Source organism: Ursus arctos, chromosome X (assembly GCF_023065955.2).
Source record: "Ursus arctos isolate Adak ecotype North America chromosome X, UrsArc2.0, whole genome shotgun sequence".
In the NCBI taxonomy this organism is placed as follows: Eukaryota; Metazoa; Chordata; class Mammalia; order Carnivora; family Ursidae; genus Ursus; species Ursus arctos.
The window spans coordinates 62801688-62820283 of NC_079873.1; the positions used below are offsets into that span (position 1 = coordinate 62801688).

The following is an 18596-nucleotide window of genomic DNA, read 5'->3' on the forward strand; positions in this document are numbered from 1 at the left end:
GGAGATAGGGTGAAGAACAGTCAGGCTAGTATGCAGTTATTATTTGATTTTGCACAGACATTGGTTCCAGACTCTGAATTTCAATGAAATACAATACAATACAATACAAATGAAATACAAATGAAATAAAACTTGAGTACCGTCATCTGCTCAAGGGACTTACCTTTGGTTTGTGCAAATAAGGTTTCTGTGGTGAGACACCAAATGAACTCAACTTCCTCTTTCAACAACAAATTTGTCAGTTATCAGCAGGATCTCTGCCACCCGGAGTTAGGCTTTTTCACCCTCAGCTCCCTGCAAAGAAACAAGAGTGCTAATCCCCACAAGGCTCCAGGGTAAGTTACAGTCTCGTATTTGGGGATTGGTGGTTCCATGTGGGAAAATTGGTGGGGGTACGAAGATCAAGGATAGAGGAAGATGTGGGACCATTGTCCAAACTGAAAATGGTCCCTAGTTTCTCATTTCAGCCTTCTTAAAGCAGAATCAGCGGTGATTGCCCATGAGTCTAACTAGAGTACAACAAAGTCAGTTAATGCCACCAGTGCCCACCTTTTCTCAAGGAGCATGGAGTATGTGATGCAGGTCCCTCTTTGCTGAGGGCTCTTTGTTTCTCCATCAACGAGGGAAGAGAGCACAGAATGTTAAGAAAACTGTGTTTGTGAGACTCATTGGGACAACCTGGCATATTCAGCCAGAAAAGGAGTATTTGAATTTGGTGGTTCCAAATCTACATGGTGGTTCATTTCTATAATTTATCTAGTTTCATAATGAAGGAAAAGTTTGTGTATAAGCTTCTTGATTTGGTAAGTTTAGTTTTCACATATACAAAAAACAGTAAGTTCTTTCAGGTTAGAAGGAACCAGATCATAGATTTTGGCATTGAAAGAGCTCTTAGAGATTCAAATCCACCACAATACAGATGCGGAAACTGAGAGCCGGTGAAGTAAAGACACTTGATTTCAGACAAATGTAAAAGTAAAGACAAATGATTTAAGAGTGTGTTCAGAGGTGTTTCTTGATCCTTTACAAGTTGCTTTGTTGACCCAAGTTTAGCCCTACTGGATACCAGAGCCCTAAAGAGGCACTTATTTTTCAGGTGATTATTGTTCTTATTACTCTGAGTACTAGCAACCTCTCTGGTTCTGAGCCAAGATGACTGAGTCAAAAGGAAACTTCTGTTGGGGAGTCCTTAAAGGTGGACTGTGCCATGCCTGTTGGTACCAAGATGATTCTGAATAAAACAATAAGCTTTGTTGTAATTTTGGTGGGGAGTAGTCACAGTCCCAAAGATCCTGCCAGTGGGGAAATTTTTATTTTTATTGCTTAAATGGATGCAGGATGTCACTGCCATTTCTATTAATTGAGGAGTTTCTCACTTAGTAATTGTGACACGGTAAAATTATTCACTGCTGAAAGAGGTGGTATGCTGGCATACTGAGGTGGGAAATGGCCTGAACCATACCAAGAATCAGATAATGCATTCAGGGTAATAGCCTTTGCACACAAAAGTTGAACACAGGCCCCTTTTGGTTAAAAGCAGTTCCTACTGAAGCTTAACCAGCAAAGTTGTTGAGTTCATGTTGTACAAATTGCTCAAACCCTGGCAGTGGTGGAACATAAGGCTAAAAAATGAGTGCACATGTTTATGGGTGATTTTGGGTGGCTTTTCATGACCAGTTGTGTTTGAGGTAAGTCAACTGATATCCTAATAGTCAGGGCAGTCTCTACCCTTCAGCCACAGCTCAAGCAAAGAGGCCAGGGCTGTCTGTTGTGAAAACACTCTAAGAGTTTCAGTAGTCAGGACAATGGTAGAGAGTCTGTGCTTTATTGTAAAACTTTTGCTCAAGAAGTTTACTTACATCCAGGTCACGATATTTTGCAGGGAAGTTTTTATCTATTATTCGTTTGCATGTATCACAGGCAAAGTAATGAAGTAGATGGATCAATAAAGAGAGAATCAAAAAGTTTTTGTCTTAGTTCAAGTTTTGCTAATGACTCACTGCGTGGCCTTTGGCAAGTTGTTTTATTTTTGTAGGTCTCAATATTCTCACCTGTAATAAGTGGGGGAGCTTAGAATAGATGGTCTTTATTTTCCTTCATAACAATGCAATGACTTGACTCTAGGTTCCTAGGTACCTGAGAAGAGTTAGATATCATTAAGTGGTAAATAATAGGGCCATAACATGAAAATCTTACTGGAGGGAACTTTCTGGAAATCTAACCTAGATAATAAATGGAACCCAGTAAACTTTGTCAAGTCCATTATATTTCTTTCAGAATAATGTTATCTTGAGAACTCAACTTTTAGACCACAGGCAAGTTTTGTTTGTTTTTTTTTTGTAAGTAATTTCCCTTTTTAAATGAAAAACACAAACAACAAACAAGGGAAATAGCTCTGAAATCTGATTTCCACAATGACATTGTCACCCAATCGTTATTTCTCAATCTTTTAAAACCAAAGTTCCCTTTGAGAAACTTAAAAATGTCACTACAAGGTTATTGTGGACTTGTTTCTCTAGGAACCAGACTCTGGACTTCTAGAAAAACCTACTCATTACATTGACATTTCCCAAGTACTATGTATCCAACAGCTACAAAGGTTTTATAGATCTGTACTTTCAACAGTTTGTATTATAGGAACAATGATTTTGATTCCCAAATATACTTACTATAATAAGGATTTTTTTTTCAAATAACACATGCTTTCCAGCCTTCCACTTTAAGAATTATGATTTTAGCCATCTCTCACAACTATACATTTTTGGGGATTTTCTAAACCCAGAAAAGTACAGGATCCAACCAAAAACCCGTGGAGATTACTTTCTGTACAAGTAAAGGGGAAATGAACTAACATTTATTTAATGTCACTGTGTACCAGACACGAAAATAGGTCATTTCTTGTACATTTTCCATTTAATCTTTGCAACAATCTTTGTTGCAAGGACTATGATCTTACTTTTATAAATGAGGAAACTGAAGCCCAGAGATATGAAGAAGTTGCTTCAGGCTAGTCAGCTGATAACTGAGTTAAGATATGACCCCAGTTCTGCCCAAAGAACCTGATTATTTCCACCTCCAAAATACTGCCTTAAGTGCAAAAATGATATCTAATTAAGCCTCTTTCCTAAATGATTAAAAAACTAATAAAATGCATGCATGGAAGTTAAATTTAAACATTTAAGATTTTGTTTGTGAATAGTCTAATTGCTTTAATTTGTTTTCAGGAGAAAAATAATTTTCACTTCCTCTAATTTACAGAAAAAATGTCTAGACTTACAGAATATATCCAAATCTTAGTGTTTCTGATATCAAGTAGGTGATTTAGAGTTGATTCTAATCCATTCAGGAAACAGCAGAGTTCCAAATTCCAGTTGTTATTTTTCAGCTGTGATTGTGAGTGATTGAATGAAGGACACCATGGTTATGGTCAGACTGGCTTAGGTAATACATGTGAGACTTTCATGGTTTAAAGAAGAAAAAGGTCAAGTAAGACAAATCAAGTTAGGTTCCCAAAAAGCTTGTAAAGGCTGTCCCCTAGAGAGTGGGAGGGCCCCCCTCAGAAACCTCTACCTATTTGATTTTCCCTTCTCTTCCAAAGATGACAACCCCACATACTGACCTTATTATCAAAGAAAATAAGAGAAGCAAATTTGATAAACGTGTTCACTTAGTGTTATTTATGACTTAATGATGAGGGGTGAAAAGAGGCGAAGGACTGAGAGAGTGAAGATTTGTAGAGTTGTATAGGAAAAGAGCAGTCACATTGATACCAGAAGCCTAGATTTCCCTCTGCTCACTCTGCCACTTGCTAACCTTATGTCTTCAGGTAAATAAAGTCACTCTTTGAGCCTCAGTTTTCTGACCTGTGAGATGAGGATGATATCAGGCCAGAGGCCTGATTATTCATAATATATACCTTTACTAATGATTAACAGCAATTATAGGTGTAATAATGGTTTGTAAAGTATAAATCAGTAGATGGGTTGAAATTAGGGTTGCTGCATTAATGATGACAGTGGCAGTGCTGGTAGTATTATTCAGAGGCAGGGGTTGAAATGGTCCATGCCCATAAAATCATAGAAAGTTAAAGCAGGAAGAGAGTTAAAAATCATCCAGTTCAAACTGTCTTATTTTAATAATGAGGGAAATGAAAACCACAGAAGGGAAGAGGCTTAGCAGGGCAACACAAAGAACAATCTAATAGTTACAAGAATCTAAATGTCTTAGCTCCAAATCTAGTACTCTTTTCAATATATCCTACTGCTTTTAAGTCTTCCCCAACTTATAGAAAATATTGTCACATTGGGTTTTCTACCATTGTCCCAGTACTCTATTCACAGATCTATTATGATTTTGGGTTCATAGGCAAAGCTTCCTAAACAGATGCATCCTTGCTTTGGATGCAATCCTACCCTGACACCTGGTGGGCAGTCATTTGCCGTATATGTATAGAAATAAAAGTGCTAGAACTAGAACTGAAAATAATAGCTTCATTTTTGATGAACAGTCTTATCCATAGAAATGCCACTGTAAAATAAATTTTTGCTTGTGCAAAAAGTTATTTGTATAAGAAGAGTTTCAGCTTTCTCTGCTCATAAACAATCTTATTACAATGGAAATCATAATAGCTGACTTTGAGAAAGAAAATCCTGCTGAGCCTCCATTTCCTGATCTATAAAAGGAGTATAATAATAATTTCCTCAGAGCTCTGACAAGGATTAAAGGTAATATATGAATAACACTTGGACAGTGACAGGGCGCATGTGGGAACTTCTTGGACTTAGCATTTCTCTGAAACTTAGAAGTCTGGTACAGATTCTGATGACATGATAGTATAACTTCACATTGGTTTTACCTTTGTGAAATCACAGCATTTAGGTAGTTGGTTAGGAAGCAAAACTACCTTGGGTTATGTGTTATTGGTACCTCCTAAGTTTTTGGACTCAGCTACACTGAGTTATATTTAAAGACTTGACATATCTTTATGCTCTGAGACAAAATTAAGTTATTCCCATAAAGTTAATGTTTAATGACCATATTCCTACTTAAGCTTTTGTGGTTCCTGTTGCATTTTAAATAAAAATCTGGGGTGATATGCTTTGGAATTCTTAGGTGTCCAGACTTATTAGACTCCAACCTTATTATCCTTGCCTTGACCATATATTCAGTAGCGGAGCAAACTATGACTGTTGATTGTGAGAGTAGCTCATGGGAGAGATATTAAAGGTAAAGCTGCCTAAGGCTCTACCAATATGTGCTTATTCTCCATGTTCTTGTCTTTACAAATCAATGTATATGAACTGAGTATTTACTGCATGTCTAACCATCTGGTAAGCAAAGTGAAGAATATATAAGTCTAAGATGCAGAGTCCTCTGTCAGGGAGAATACATTGTTATGGTGTAGGCTACAAGTCCACATAAAAGTACTATCGTGTACAAAGAAGGAAACAGTCATAGTAGGGTTTCCCAGTGCAAGAAAAAGATGAGAGTTGAGAAAGAACCCTGAGAAAGAGTAAAACAGTGGCTTCTGAGATAGGATCCAGAAAGAAACTTCCCTTTAGGGGTTGTCTTCTGTCATCAGATCCCTTTTGCAAGAGAAGAGGCATCTCCCATCATGGTCCTGGCCTTTGGTGTAAGCAACATGTACCCTGGACAGAGCACTGCACACTGGAGTGACCAAGAGGCATTTACTTCTATAAGGGTGGTATTGGAGGCACTGGAAATTCTGTTCTTATGTCTCTCTATGTGGTTCACATCTACCGAGCTAAAGGCTGAAGTGTATGTTGAGGATGTGGCATTTTCACAGGTTATAATTTTGTCTGGACTTTATTGTCAGTATGGTTTTGGTTAGCTGAGTTGATTATACAACAATGAGATTAAGTCCTTGGAATTAATCACTATATGGGTCAGTTAAAACTAATTGTTTTAATAGTGCTGTATGTTTAGCCTTGTTCTAGAGTTAGAGAGAAAGAGATAAAGAAATTTAGAATATGACCTCGGACTTCACAACCTAGTGAAGAGAGATCCATAAATAGTTAAACAATATGAGTTGTCATAAAGCAGAGTATTTTTTCAATTAAAGATATTTACTGAATGACTATGTGCCAGTCATTCTGCTAGATTCTAGAGATTTAAAAATGAGTGAGATGTGGTTTTTGCCTTCAAAGTGCTCATGGTTTAGTTAGAAATATGGACATAAATGGAAACATTTTGTATAATGCAGTGAGTGTATCATTAAAGCAATTCCTATGGTGACATGATAGCCCCAACTTGCATTTTTAATACATCATTGTGATAGCAGAGTAGATAATAGATTTTAACAGGACAATCCTGAAGGGAGATGGATCAGTTAGTGGGTGTTTCAATAATTCAGAGAGGGAAGAGAGTGTGTGACAATGAGAGAGGGAGAGAAAACATGGTTGATTGAATGAGAGAGAAGGAGTCTAGGATTGTTCTAAGAATTCTGGAAGTGGTGGATAAGTAAAAGGTCAGGAAATATTATGACTTTTGCTTTGGACATATGCATTTTGAGATGCCTGGAGACATTCATATGTGAAATTTTAGCTGGATGCTGGAAAAATGGGTTTAATAACTTAGGAGAGACCTGGCCTGGACAGAGAGATATGAAAGTGATTAAGATATGGGTGGTAACTGAAGCCATTAATGTAGGTGATGTTAGGTGATGTTACTCAGCATGAAGATGGTGAATAAGAAGAGAAGATGCAGACCTAGGGAAAACAAACATTTAAAGGATGTGAAAAAATAAAAGAAACCATGAGAGAAACTCAGTATAAATGGACAGATAGCTAAGAGGAGAATTAAGAAATTCTTGTTTGAAAGCCAAAGGAAGAGAACTTTGCAAAAAGATGGAAGTGGTCAGACTGCGTCCAGGGCAGCAAAGAAGCCCTGCATGATTTAGCAACGTGACGGTCACTTGTCACTTTTGCTAAGCAGTCTCAGTGAGGTTGTGAGGGTATATACACCACCTTGAAGTACATAAAGAATAGAGAGTGAAGAAATGGAAAAACATACTGGAACAAACAAATCTTAGGCTGGAGATCATAAATTTCTAGTTTGGGCATTCCAAATAAATCCTAGTATTTTTAATAGGATTATTCAGCAGTTTGGATAGTAAAAAAGAAAGTGGATTTTTGGATAGTAAAAAAGAAAATGGATTGCGGACTTGATCTGGGATTAAGGCATTGCCAGTCTGGTAGAACAGAAGAATGGTGAACAAGGAAGTTGAGGTTTCTTGTGTGAGAGTAGTTGGTTTGACCATTTAATGTAGGCTGAGTAAGGGAGGAAGTAAGATAAGGGTGGGTGCTGGGTTGAATGATCAGAATTGGAGGGATTTAAATATTTGAAGTCTCTGGGAGTGTATGGTGCAAGCTAGTATTGTGAAACTTAGCAATTCTAATGTTAGAGAGTCAAGAATTGATGAGGCTTGGGGGGCGCCTGGGTGGCTCAGTCATTAAGTGTCTGCCTTCTGCTCAGGGCATGATCCTGGAGTCCTGGGGTCGAGCCCTGCATTGGGCTCCTCTGCTGGGAGCCTGCTTCTTCCTCTCCCGCTCCCCCTGCTTGTGTTCCCTCTCTCCCTGGCTGTCTCTCTCTCTCTCTCTCTGTCTCTGTCAAATAAATAAGTAAAATCCTTAAAAAAAAAAAGAATTGATGAGGCTTGGCAGAGAGTACAAACTTGAAAAGTCCAATAATAAGGATAATCTGAAAGGGCTTTGGAAAAGTGCAAAACTGTGATATCTTTTTATAAATTGTCACACATTCTATAACTGAATGTATCTCTGACTCCTCAGTCAAATGGTGTCCCAAACTGGCTAATTCCATACATGATTTTTACTTGAAATTCTGTGATTCCTACCATGCCAAGTTCATTGTTGTTGCTGTTGTTGTTACCTCAACTGTTGCACCAGTAGGGTAACCAACTGTACTATTTTCCTTGGATTTTCATAGTTTTAGCACTGAAAATCCTATGTCTCAGGAAACCCTCAGTCTTAGGCAAACAAAACTGTTGGTCACTCTACAAACCCCCAGCTGATATGGACTTCCTGTCTCTCACATCCCATCTTTCCAATCCATCTTCTACACTTCTGCCAGAGTGACTGTTTCGAAACATCAGTGTGGTAATAGGACATATCTTCCCAGAATCCTTCAATGCTTTCCCCTAAAACCCTTCATGACTGGGTTGCATCTACCTTTTTAGTTTTTTTCCTTTTGCTACCTTCCCCCATTTTTACCTTTCATCCCATCTTCCCCACCATCTCACTCAGTTTTCCAGCTGGACTAGAACAACTATTATTGCTATCTATAGGCCATTTAACTTCAGGATGTTTGAATGCTATCTATTCATTGCTGTTATTCTTCTCCCACACTTTCTTCTCCTGTACCCTGCACACCCAAACTGCTTTTTGAAAATGGATTTACCTGTAAGTTGAACTTCCAATCCTCCTCTTCTGTGCAAGATTTGTTTCTATTCCCATAGAAACTTCTTTATTATTTCTTTCATGGCACATTTCAAAAATCTATTATGGTTAGTTATTCTTATGTCTGTCTCTCTTAAATGACTATAAATATTTTGAGGACAACAATCATGCATTATTCTTCTCTGAAATTTCCCACCTCACTCCACCATTCTTAGCAATCAACATACTGGATACACTCGTAGCAGAATTTTAATTTGCTGTATGAAATCATAATCTACTGAATCCTAAATGAATGGCTTTGGTAATAGTGCAGGCTTTCTTGAAGAGATGAAGCTTGACCAAACTTTGCAGGGTTATTGGGGTTTAAATTCAATAGTGTATACTCCAGGCAAAATAAGTTAACTTTATCTCTTCCTCAGCTACTATCTCTATTTTTCCTTCCAACCCTGTCCCCACAGACACCAATAAGAAAACGCAGATAGCTTGGAACAAGTGTCTTCTCTTCTGGCTTGAGGTGCTCTATCTCTCAGAATTCAATAGAAGCAGTCTGACGCTGTAAAAAGACCATTAAGCAGCCTACAAGTCTGACTTCTGGTCTCAGCTCCATTATGTTCTTACTAGGTGACCTTGAATAAGGTATTTAATTGTTCATGAATACACCTGTTTGTCAGTTAAAGACTATAGTAGGTAGGTGTATTACTGGTATTGTCTCACTTACCTTACAGGGATGATGCTATGATAATATGAGGATTTCTTATCACCTATGCAATTTACCACAGTTCTTGTCATGTATTGATTATGATGTTGGAGATTTTAAAAATATTTCCCCCACTAGACCAGAAGTTTCTCAGGGACAGAGATGATGGCAGATAGTTCTGTATCTCCACAGGACCTAGTACAGAGTTTATAAGATTGTATGTATTAAATATATGTTGATTAAGGCAGCCAGAGTCCTCAAAAAGCCATGGGGGGGGGGGAAACTAAAGTTATCCTTCCTTTATGCTTACTTTTAATGTGTGGAGAACTTTGGTGACTACAGAGGGAGCCTTCTCACTCTCCTTTCAATTCTTATGCATAGGCAGGTAAGAAGTTATTTGCTAATGAGATGAGGCAGTTTTACCCTTTGCAGAATGGCAGCCAAGAAAAATAAAGGTTTGAAATGCTTTTAGAAGTAGACCACAAGGGCTAGCTTCTTTCTGAGGTCCAGATAATAGTCTTAATGATACTCAGAGATCTTGGGTGGTGCTGGTTTCTACCCATAGGATATGTCTGACCATTTGTGATTTCTAAATTAATTATTTTGCATTTCTATCAAACTTCTACAGGTATGAATTTTATGAGTTGAAAAGGGTAGGTTCAAGGAATACTGATGATAATAGCCCAAATCAGAAGACAACATCGTAGGGAAATGGCAAACAACAGACATGTATTAGTTAACATATCCAAGTTTGCATTTTTGCTTAATACTTCCAAACAGGGACTTTGAACTACTGTCTATAGTTCAATCCAATTATGCAATTTCTCTGTGCTTCCTAAGTAGCAGGCTGTTGATTATACGGTGAATAACATAACGGATCTTGTTATGGCACTAATGAAACTAATGGCATAATGGGTGAAAAATAAATGGGTGAAAAAGCCAACAGACAAATAGACAAACATTTAAATTACAAATGTTGATGCTATGAAGGAAGGATCAGAGAGTATGAGGATATATAATGATGTGCAGGTTTACTAGTATTGGCAGTGAAGGTCTCTCTGGCCTGCAAACTGATATTAAAAGGAACCAGACATGTGAAGACCTGGAGGGAGGTAATTCCAGACAGAGAAAAAAATGTGCAGAGGCCTTCATCAGGAAAAAAGCTTGGCTCGTTCTAGAAACTGAAAACATCTCAGTGTAGTTGAAACATAGAGAATGAGGAAGAGAATAGAATGAAGTGATGTTGAAGAGCACAAGAGACATATTAGCTATAACCTTTAGGCCATGGTGAAAAGTTTGGCCTTCATACAATAGAGAGCCAGCAAAGGATTTTAGGGAGGAGAATGACATATTTCAAAAAAAGATTATTTGGGCCACAGTATAGAAAGTGTTAGAAGGAGTTAGTAAGTGCCACAACAAAGGTAAGAGAGTATGGAAACAAGCATAGGTTCCAATTCTAATATACTACCTCTACACAAAGCAAGTTTTGTGACTTTGTTGCAACTTACTTAACCTCTTTTGGTCTCAGTTTCCTCATCAGTAATATGGTAATAAATCATAGGGCTGCTATGAGGATTAATGAGATAATACATGAGGAGGGCTTAGCCTGTAAATAAATGGTATACCTCAATAAATGGTAGTGGAAATTAATGTTAGTGTTAGACACAGTGTGGGGAATGGACTGCAGGGGTTAAGACTGGAGTGCAGGGAATATGGTAAATCAATCCGTTTCAATAGTCAAGAAGAAAGGTGACAGTGGCTTACATTAGGATGGCAACAGTAGAAGTATAGATGGATTGGAGAGAATTTAGGAAGGAAAATCACCTGGTTTCTGATTGGATATGGGGGAAAAGTAGTGATAGGGGTTAGCTAAATTCCTACTTTTCAGCTTGAGTCTCTGGGAGGAGAGTCATGACACTTATTGGAAGGAGAGCTTAGACTCAGGAGTAAATCACCAATCATACACGTTTTTCTGAGACAAGAACCAAAGATATATCTAGGTTGAAGGGGAGAAAAATTGGCAACAGAGGTGGTACAAGCCAACTAGAAATAGTCAACAAAAAGGAGAGAAACAGAGACAGTGACAGAAGCAGAGACACAGAAGGAATCTACTCCAACGTTAGCCCTTCTCTTCAGCATTTTTCTATTAGTGGCTTCTTAGATTGTTCTCCTTTCTTAAATTTCAGAAATGTCACAGATTGTCCACAGCAAGCTAAATATTTCCTGAGAGAGCTTATATTTCTGCCCTAGCCAAATCAAATTTCCCCAGCTTCACCCTACCATGGGAATTTTACATTTAATTGTCACCAGATTTGGAGCAAAACCATCCTATCTTCCCTTCAGTCTGGAGAAGAGATTTTGGAAAGCAGACCATGCAAATCTCTAAGCTCACAATAAACTGTGAATTGCAGAGGCATACCTCCCTCCCAACACACACACACACACACACACACACACACACACACACACACACACGGTGTGAACTTGATCTCTAGCTTGCTGTTCTGGCATAATAGGTTTCTGTTATTTAACACAGAGGTGTGAATGCAACACCCCCCTTTAGTAAGTGAAACTTTCTACACCAGTGAAGCAGGAACAAATACCCATGTCTATAAAATACAAAAGTGGAAGTGTGATTTGGGTGGGTGTGAGATGTTCTCAGTTCTTGGAATTGTAGTGCACTTGATGAATCTTCCCTTGGTTTCTCACAGTTTTTGCATGGATAATAGATAATAGTAGAAACATTGCCAATAACGAAGTCAAAGTGGGTGTTGAGGAAAGATGGGTAGTATATGTGGGGACAGGTGTTTAGTTATATTATAATAGCCCACCTAGAGTAATCCTAGTATTATAAGATTTTAAGGTCCTACTATTAGATTAGAAAGGTTCTTCTGTAGTGTGCCCTCCAGATGTCATAAGCCCCATTCTTTAAGTAGTCCTTCCTAAGCAGAGAGAAGGTGGTGTAGTGAAAATTGCATAGACTTTGGAGAAAATAAAGCATAATAGTTATCCCATTTCTACTATTTTCTAGGTCTGTTACCCCAGAAAATTTACTGCATCTCTCTGAACTTCAGTTATCTCATCTGCAGTACAAGAGTAAGAATAGTACCTACCTCTGATGATGGCTATGAGAATGAAATTAGATAATGCATGAGAAAAATTTCATTGCAGATTCTGGGGTGCACTGCTGATAGTCATACCATGATAATTATTTCCTCATTTCACCTGTGAACAACCCTCCACCTTCTATTCAAAGTCATACATACAGAAGCAAGATGATTGCATGACTTTTTAAGACATAACACAAGCCAAGTAGCAAGGATGAGATATTAGGGGAGGGAAAGTGAGAGTACTCTTTAGAATACGGTAGCTCAGAATGTTGACTTCTTTATATGTGAATTAATCATCTGGGGTTCTGTTTTCAATTCACATTTCTGTTCCCTGGAATAGCACTTAACATGCTATAGGAAGTCATTCTGCTACTTAGGAGGAGACTCTAAAAGCAAACCACTCCTTTGTTTTGTAAAATTACTTAAAACAAAACAAAACAAAAACAATTAAAACAACAAAAGTGTTATTTCCTCCTAAAGAACAACCTCACTATGGTATTCCGCTTTTAGCCCTAAATGCAGTAAACATTCTTGCAATATGAACAGAGGCTATGTTTGTAAAATTTGTTTTGGGGAGGAAGACAAATGAAGAGAAGGGTGTTTATAAGGATTAGGCACCTTGTACTTCCATTTGAAGTCCTACATCTTCTGTTTAGTAGCTTTGTGGACTTAAATAAACCTCTCTTTTGGCATTACTTCTACATGTATTATGTGAAGGCTGAATTAAATGATTTTTTAAAGGTTCTTTCCAGTCTAAAATTCTACAAGAGTGTGAAAGTAAAATAATGAAGTTGTTATTATTTGCAGGCAGCCTGTGTAAATCCATGACCAGACCATGAGAAGTCCTAAAGATTACTTTATATTCCCCATGTCCTATATTTATTACATAATAAAAACCACACTAAAGCATAAAATAAGATTAAGGACATTCATATTTCTTTTCTTCTTATGATAATATTTTAATGAAAAAAACATTAAGCTCTAAGTTGTTTCCAAAAAATGATTTTGTGGCCTATTTTACTGGTTCCCTAATCAATGTTTACTGTGACCACTGGATAAATCTGCCATGTCCATGATGTCACACTAGAACAGAATTCTTAGGCAGAAAATTAGTCTCTTTCCTTTCAGATCACTAAGGGGAGTTCCTAGTTCAGATTCTGAATTCCTGTATTAATGATGTTTTTCATGTAAATTGAAATAAGACCTAAGCAGAGGGGGGTGGGGACAATGTGCATGAGAACCGCTTATGCTATTGCGATAGTATGATAAGAAGGTAGTGTTCCCAAGTCCTGAAACTCAGCTAGTATACTGGCAATGCAGGCTAAAGATGCAGGGCCATTTTCCAAGTGCTGTAGTACGGTAGGAAGTCAGAACCCAAAGGAGGAGAAAGGGATGTAAAAGGTGAAGTTGGATTTCTATCCCTGCAATTGTAAATGAGCAGGGCTTGGGGCAAGAAAAATTTGGATGCAGAAGGAACAGACTGAAATGCGATACCCTTTTTGTTGTGGTAAGAAAAATTTAGCTAAATATTTCAGGACATCCTTGCCTACAAGACACAACTTAGACAATTTGGGAGGGCAGTTGGGGGACAATTCCATGCTTTCCTGATTGATTAGGTGACCTTGGATCAGTACTATATATTCCTTGAGCATCTACTTCTTCATCTGAAATAAAGGTCTTATCTAATTCTAATATTCTGTTTCTTTAAGTATAAAAAGGAATCTGGGTGTCGCCTATAGAACTGGTTAGTCATTATACTCTTTTTTTTTCTTTGATTAAGCAGGGATTATAACTCCACGGCTTACCTTGATGAGTATACTGAAATATTCAAGATGGGTAGCAACAGTACCAGCAATAATGAGACTGAGTGCAATGCTACTGTTGTGACATTTCAGAACACCCTCTATGCAGCCACCTACATCCTCATATTCATCCCTGGTCTTCTGGCCAACAGTGCAGCCTTGTGGGTTCTGTGCCGCTTCATCAGCAAGAAAAATAAAGCCATCATTTTCATGATCAACCTCTCTGTGGCTGACCTTGCTCACGTGCTGTCCTTACCCCTCCGGATTTACTATTACATCAGCCACCACTGGCCCTTCCAGAAGGCCCTTTGCCTGCTGTGCTTCTACCTGAAGTATCTCAACATGTATGCCAGCATTTGTTTCCTGACGTGCATCAGCCTTCAGAGATGTTTCTTTCTCCTCAAGCCCTTTAGGGCCAGAAACTGGAAGCGTAGGTACGATGTGGGCATCAGTGCTGCCATCTGGATCATCGTGGGAACTGCCTGCTTGCCATTTCCCCTTCTGAGAAGCACCTACTTAGACAACAACAATGAGTCCTGTTTTGCTGATCTTGGTTATAAGAAAATGAATGCAGTGGCTTTGGTTGGAATGATTACAGTTGCTGAGCTGGCAGGATTTGTGGTCCCAGTAGTAATCATTGCATGGTGTACTTGGAAAACTACTATATCCTTGAGACAGCCACCAATGGCTTTCCAAGGAATCAGTGAGAGGCAGAAAGCACTGAGGATGGTTTTTATGTGTGCTGCAGTCTTTTTCATCTGCTTCACTCCTTATCATATTAACTTTATTTTTTACACTATGGTGAAGGAAACCATCATTAGTAGTTGCCCCATTGTTCAAAGCACACTGTATTTCCACCCTTTTTGTCTATGCCTTGCAAGTCTCTGCTGTCTTTTGGATCCAATTCTCTATTATTTCATGGCCTCAGAGTTTCGTGACCAGCTATCTCGCCATGGAAGCTCTGTGACCCGTTCCCGCCTTATGAGCAGGGAGAGTGGTTCATCAATGATTAGCCAAAAATAAAATAACTCTTCAATTATGACTTTATGTTTCCTAGCTTTCCCCGAAGGACAGAATGACCACCCAGACAATTTGTTTAATGGAAATTAAGGAACAATGGAAGTCTTCTTGTGTGATAGTTGTGGTCACAGGGATATAGTGGGGGTGACAGTGTGTAAGAAATGTGGGAGAGGTAGGAAACATAGAATTTGCCTGTTTCCTCTTTGAAATTCAAGATACTTTGACCTAGCTCAAGTTTTTACAGATGTTTTCAACCAAATGAAAATTGGATATTTTACCTTAAACATTTCTTTAGTAAATATATTGTTACTAAGATACAATAAATACATGAATCTTTTTCCAAACTGTGAAAGTAAGTCTCTTTTATATGAAGACTTTTATTTGTGAATGAGAATAAAATTCTTCAGTCTTTCTAAGAGATAAATGCACAGGCAAGGGGGAGTGACAATTGAAGTAATGTATGCATAAATTTCAGAGCCACTAACCTATTACTGAATAAAGGGCATGGAAATTTGTTCATTCACTGAAAATGTATTGGATGCCTATTGTATTCTGGGTTATCAATTTCTTGGGTACTTTCACAATATAGCAAGCATCTCATCTGGCCCTTCTAATAAACTTGTGGAAGCTCCCAATACAAATGAGTAAGTAGAACCTCATAGAGGGAGAGTAACTTGCCTGACGATAAACAGTGGTGAGCTAAAATTTGTCCTGTATACACCACATATGCGTAAGTTATTCCTTCTATTTGTGTTGTTACTTTTACTAAGTCAATATTAAACTTGAAGAAACAGACCAAAGCTAAGTTGCATCAGACCAAGACCATTTCTACACAATTTGCTTGAGATTATCTGAAAAGTCTGGGTTATGGAAATGGAAGATCAGGCTTCTGGCTACAAAGTATCAAATGATAAATATAGTTTTTTTTTAATACTGTCCCAATCTACAGTTTAATGATCAGGGATATAGGAGACCCAAATAGTTCATTATACCTTACCAAACATATTTTAGGGTTTAATGTAGGTCACACAAAACCCATAAATAGATGAAAGAAAGCAAGCTATAAAGCTGACAGTTGTAGACGTTCCTTATATATTGTGGATACTAACCCCTTATTGGATATATCATTGCAAATATCTTCTCCCATTCAGTAGGCTGCTTTTTTGTTTTGTTGATGGTTTTCTTCACTGTGCAAAATCTCTTTTATTTTGATATAGTCCCAAGAGGTTTTTTTTTTTTGTTTTTGTTTCTCTTGACTTAGTTGACATATCTAATATTGTTATGGGGGGCAAAAAAAATCTGAGAGATGAACATTCTGTGAAATTTAGATTTTTTTGGAGCTTGCCCAACTTCTTTCTTTTTAAACATTACTAGACATCACTGAACAAATTTGTGTTTATTAAGAAAGCTCTATCAGCAGAGCTCACAGAATTTCATTAGAAACAGAAAACATTATCACATCATAAATGAATGGGAGAAAAACATGTGTCCCCCTTCTGGCAATCTCTTTACCTTTATTTTTCTAGTGGCTATGTCTATTATTTCAGAGCCATTATGGGGGATTTGAATATAAGCAATCCTCAGCTTCTCAGTTTGGCATTTATGAAACTCAATACATCACTTTCATCACTTATGCTAAAAATTTAAATAGTACAGACACTTTGCATGCAGGAAGGAGAAGGGAAGTGGTTGTCTTCAGAATATCCATTTGGACAGAGTGGCTGAGGAGAAGAAAGGAGGGAAAACTAGGACAGAGAAATTAAAAGAAAGAACAAGGTTTCTAGGGAAGAAGAGAGCTCTGTAATTATGAATTAATGAAACTGGTTTTCTTGTGCTTTATTAACCTACATCTGAAATCACTGCTTAAAGAAGGTGTCCAGATATGATTGGAGTTAATGGAAGCATTATCAGAATGACTATCTAGAGGGCCCCACCCTAAGAATATAATTTTGAAATAAAACTATTTGGAACTACATATCCTGCTGTTTGCAGAGAAAAGGTATTTCAGTTCTAAATACACCTACTTTGAAGTTGCTGCCTAGAGATGGTGCTTTGAACACAGGGTTTTTATATTAGTGAGCTAATTAATATATGTACTTTTCAATTGGCCACCATTAAAGTGGAATCTTTGGGCTTTTTTTGACATATAAATTCCTATTGCAATGAGAGAGAGAGAAAGATATAACATCAAAGAAAGTAATGGCTGGTTCTTGAATTTTAAAGGCTGGGATGCCTTATACAATGCTGGCAGAAAGATGATAATGTTTGATCTTATGAGATAACAGCTCAGTAAATCGGTGAGATTGCTTTAAGTTATTACAATGAACAATTTTATCACATATCTGTATGCTTATTACAGAAACATGATGCAAGACAAATAGGACAGAAAAATATATCTCCTTGAATCAGCTTTTCAAAAAGTCACCAAAAAAATCTTTGTATATTTGCTTCCATATATTGCAAGTGGATTTGTCGAAATCCACTTAGATACCATTGGATACCATTCAGAATCTTATAATACTGACCAAAGACTCCTTAACCTGATAGTTTCAGTAAAAGGAAGGAAGAAATTTTGAGAGATAAAATAACTTTGTACAACAATCTATATGACCTTAAATGCAGTTTATGCATGATTGGTTATGTTGTTCACTTTTAGAAAGCTTTAAATACTAGCACAGAGTACAGATATAATACTTATCATAGATAAATGAATTATTCTTATGTAGCCTGTGATCATTTCTTTAAAAATGTCAAGCACAATACTCTTATTTGAAAATTTAACTTCCCTACTATAAAATTGCTACTATAAGTAAATTGGTTTTTCCTTACATTCTTTTGCACATTTTACAGCACTATAACTCACCATAAAAGTAAAGTTAGTGCTTATAATATAAACTTAAAACTACATTCCACTTTTAAGTAGTAAGTAGTTTAGGTGTCATATTAACTCTTTGGACCAAATACTAAGCCTTTAGGTGAATTACAAATTCAATATGTAATTACAAGTAAAAGTATGGTATTATCCTTTAAGAATCTGAAAGAGTTAATCTCCCAGGGTTCAAAATTTACCACACATGGACAATTAAGGTATTTTGAGAATTTTCAATGTACTGAATTGATGAAGTGGAAAGGGAACAACTGGTTTACAGAAACTGAATTTCAAACTGGCTACTATGGGGAAAGGAAGTAGCAAAATTCCAGTAGCTATTATTATAGACTAGCAGATTTCCTGATCTTCTGGAGTTGGATGTAGATTTCCATGACCTGAGAATTTCCATCTGAACTGAGTTTTACATGATGGCATGTTTTCAAGTTGTTGCCAAAGAGTAAGAGTAAGCATTCTTATTGGAAACCCTCATGAGTCAAAGGTAGAAAGAGAAAAAAAGCTGAGAGGTGACTAATACTGAATACTATAGTTCGGTTAGAAATATACAGAGGAGCAGGAAGTAATGCAGTAAAATTTAGAGATCTGGTTCCAGTTCAAAGTGGCAACATTGGAGGAACCTGAAGTCACCTGCTCCCAAGGACATAT

At 37.4% G+C, this 18596-nt stretch overlaps 1 protein-coding gene across 1 annotated transcript; it reads left to right on the forward strand.

The window, feature by feature from the left end:
- Window positions 1-252: 252 nt before the first annotated feature.
- On the forward strand, window positions 253-16833 carry LOC113242151 (putative P2Y purinoceptor 10). The gene is made up of 2 exons (XM_026480129.4): window positions 253-335; window positions 14026-16833. Exon 2 carries the CDS (start codon window positions 14075-14077, stop codon window positions 15065-15067), a length of 993 nt encoding a protein of 330 aa, XP_026335914.1. The 5' UTR covers window positions 253-335; window positions 14026-14074; the 3' UTR covers window positions 15068-16833.
- Window positions 16834-18596: the final 1763 nt, after the last annotated feature.

Bases quoted from the DNA above. Each gene is read 5' to 3' on its own strand.
- LOC113242151 (XM_026480129.4), top strand. From the start codon at position 14,075: ATGGGTAGCAACAGTACCAGCAATAATGAGACTGAGTGCAATGCTACT.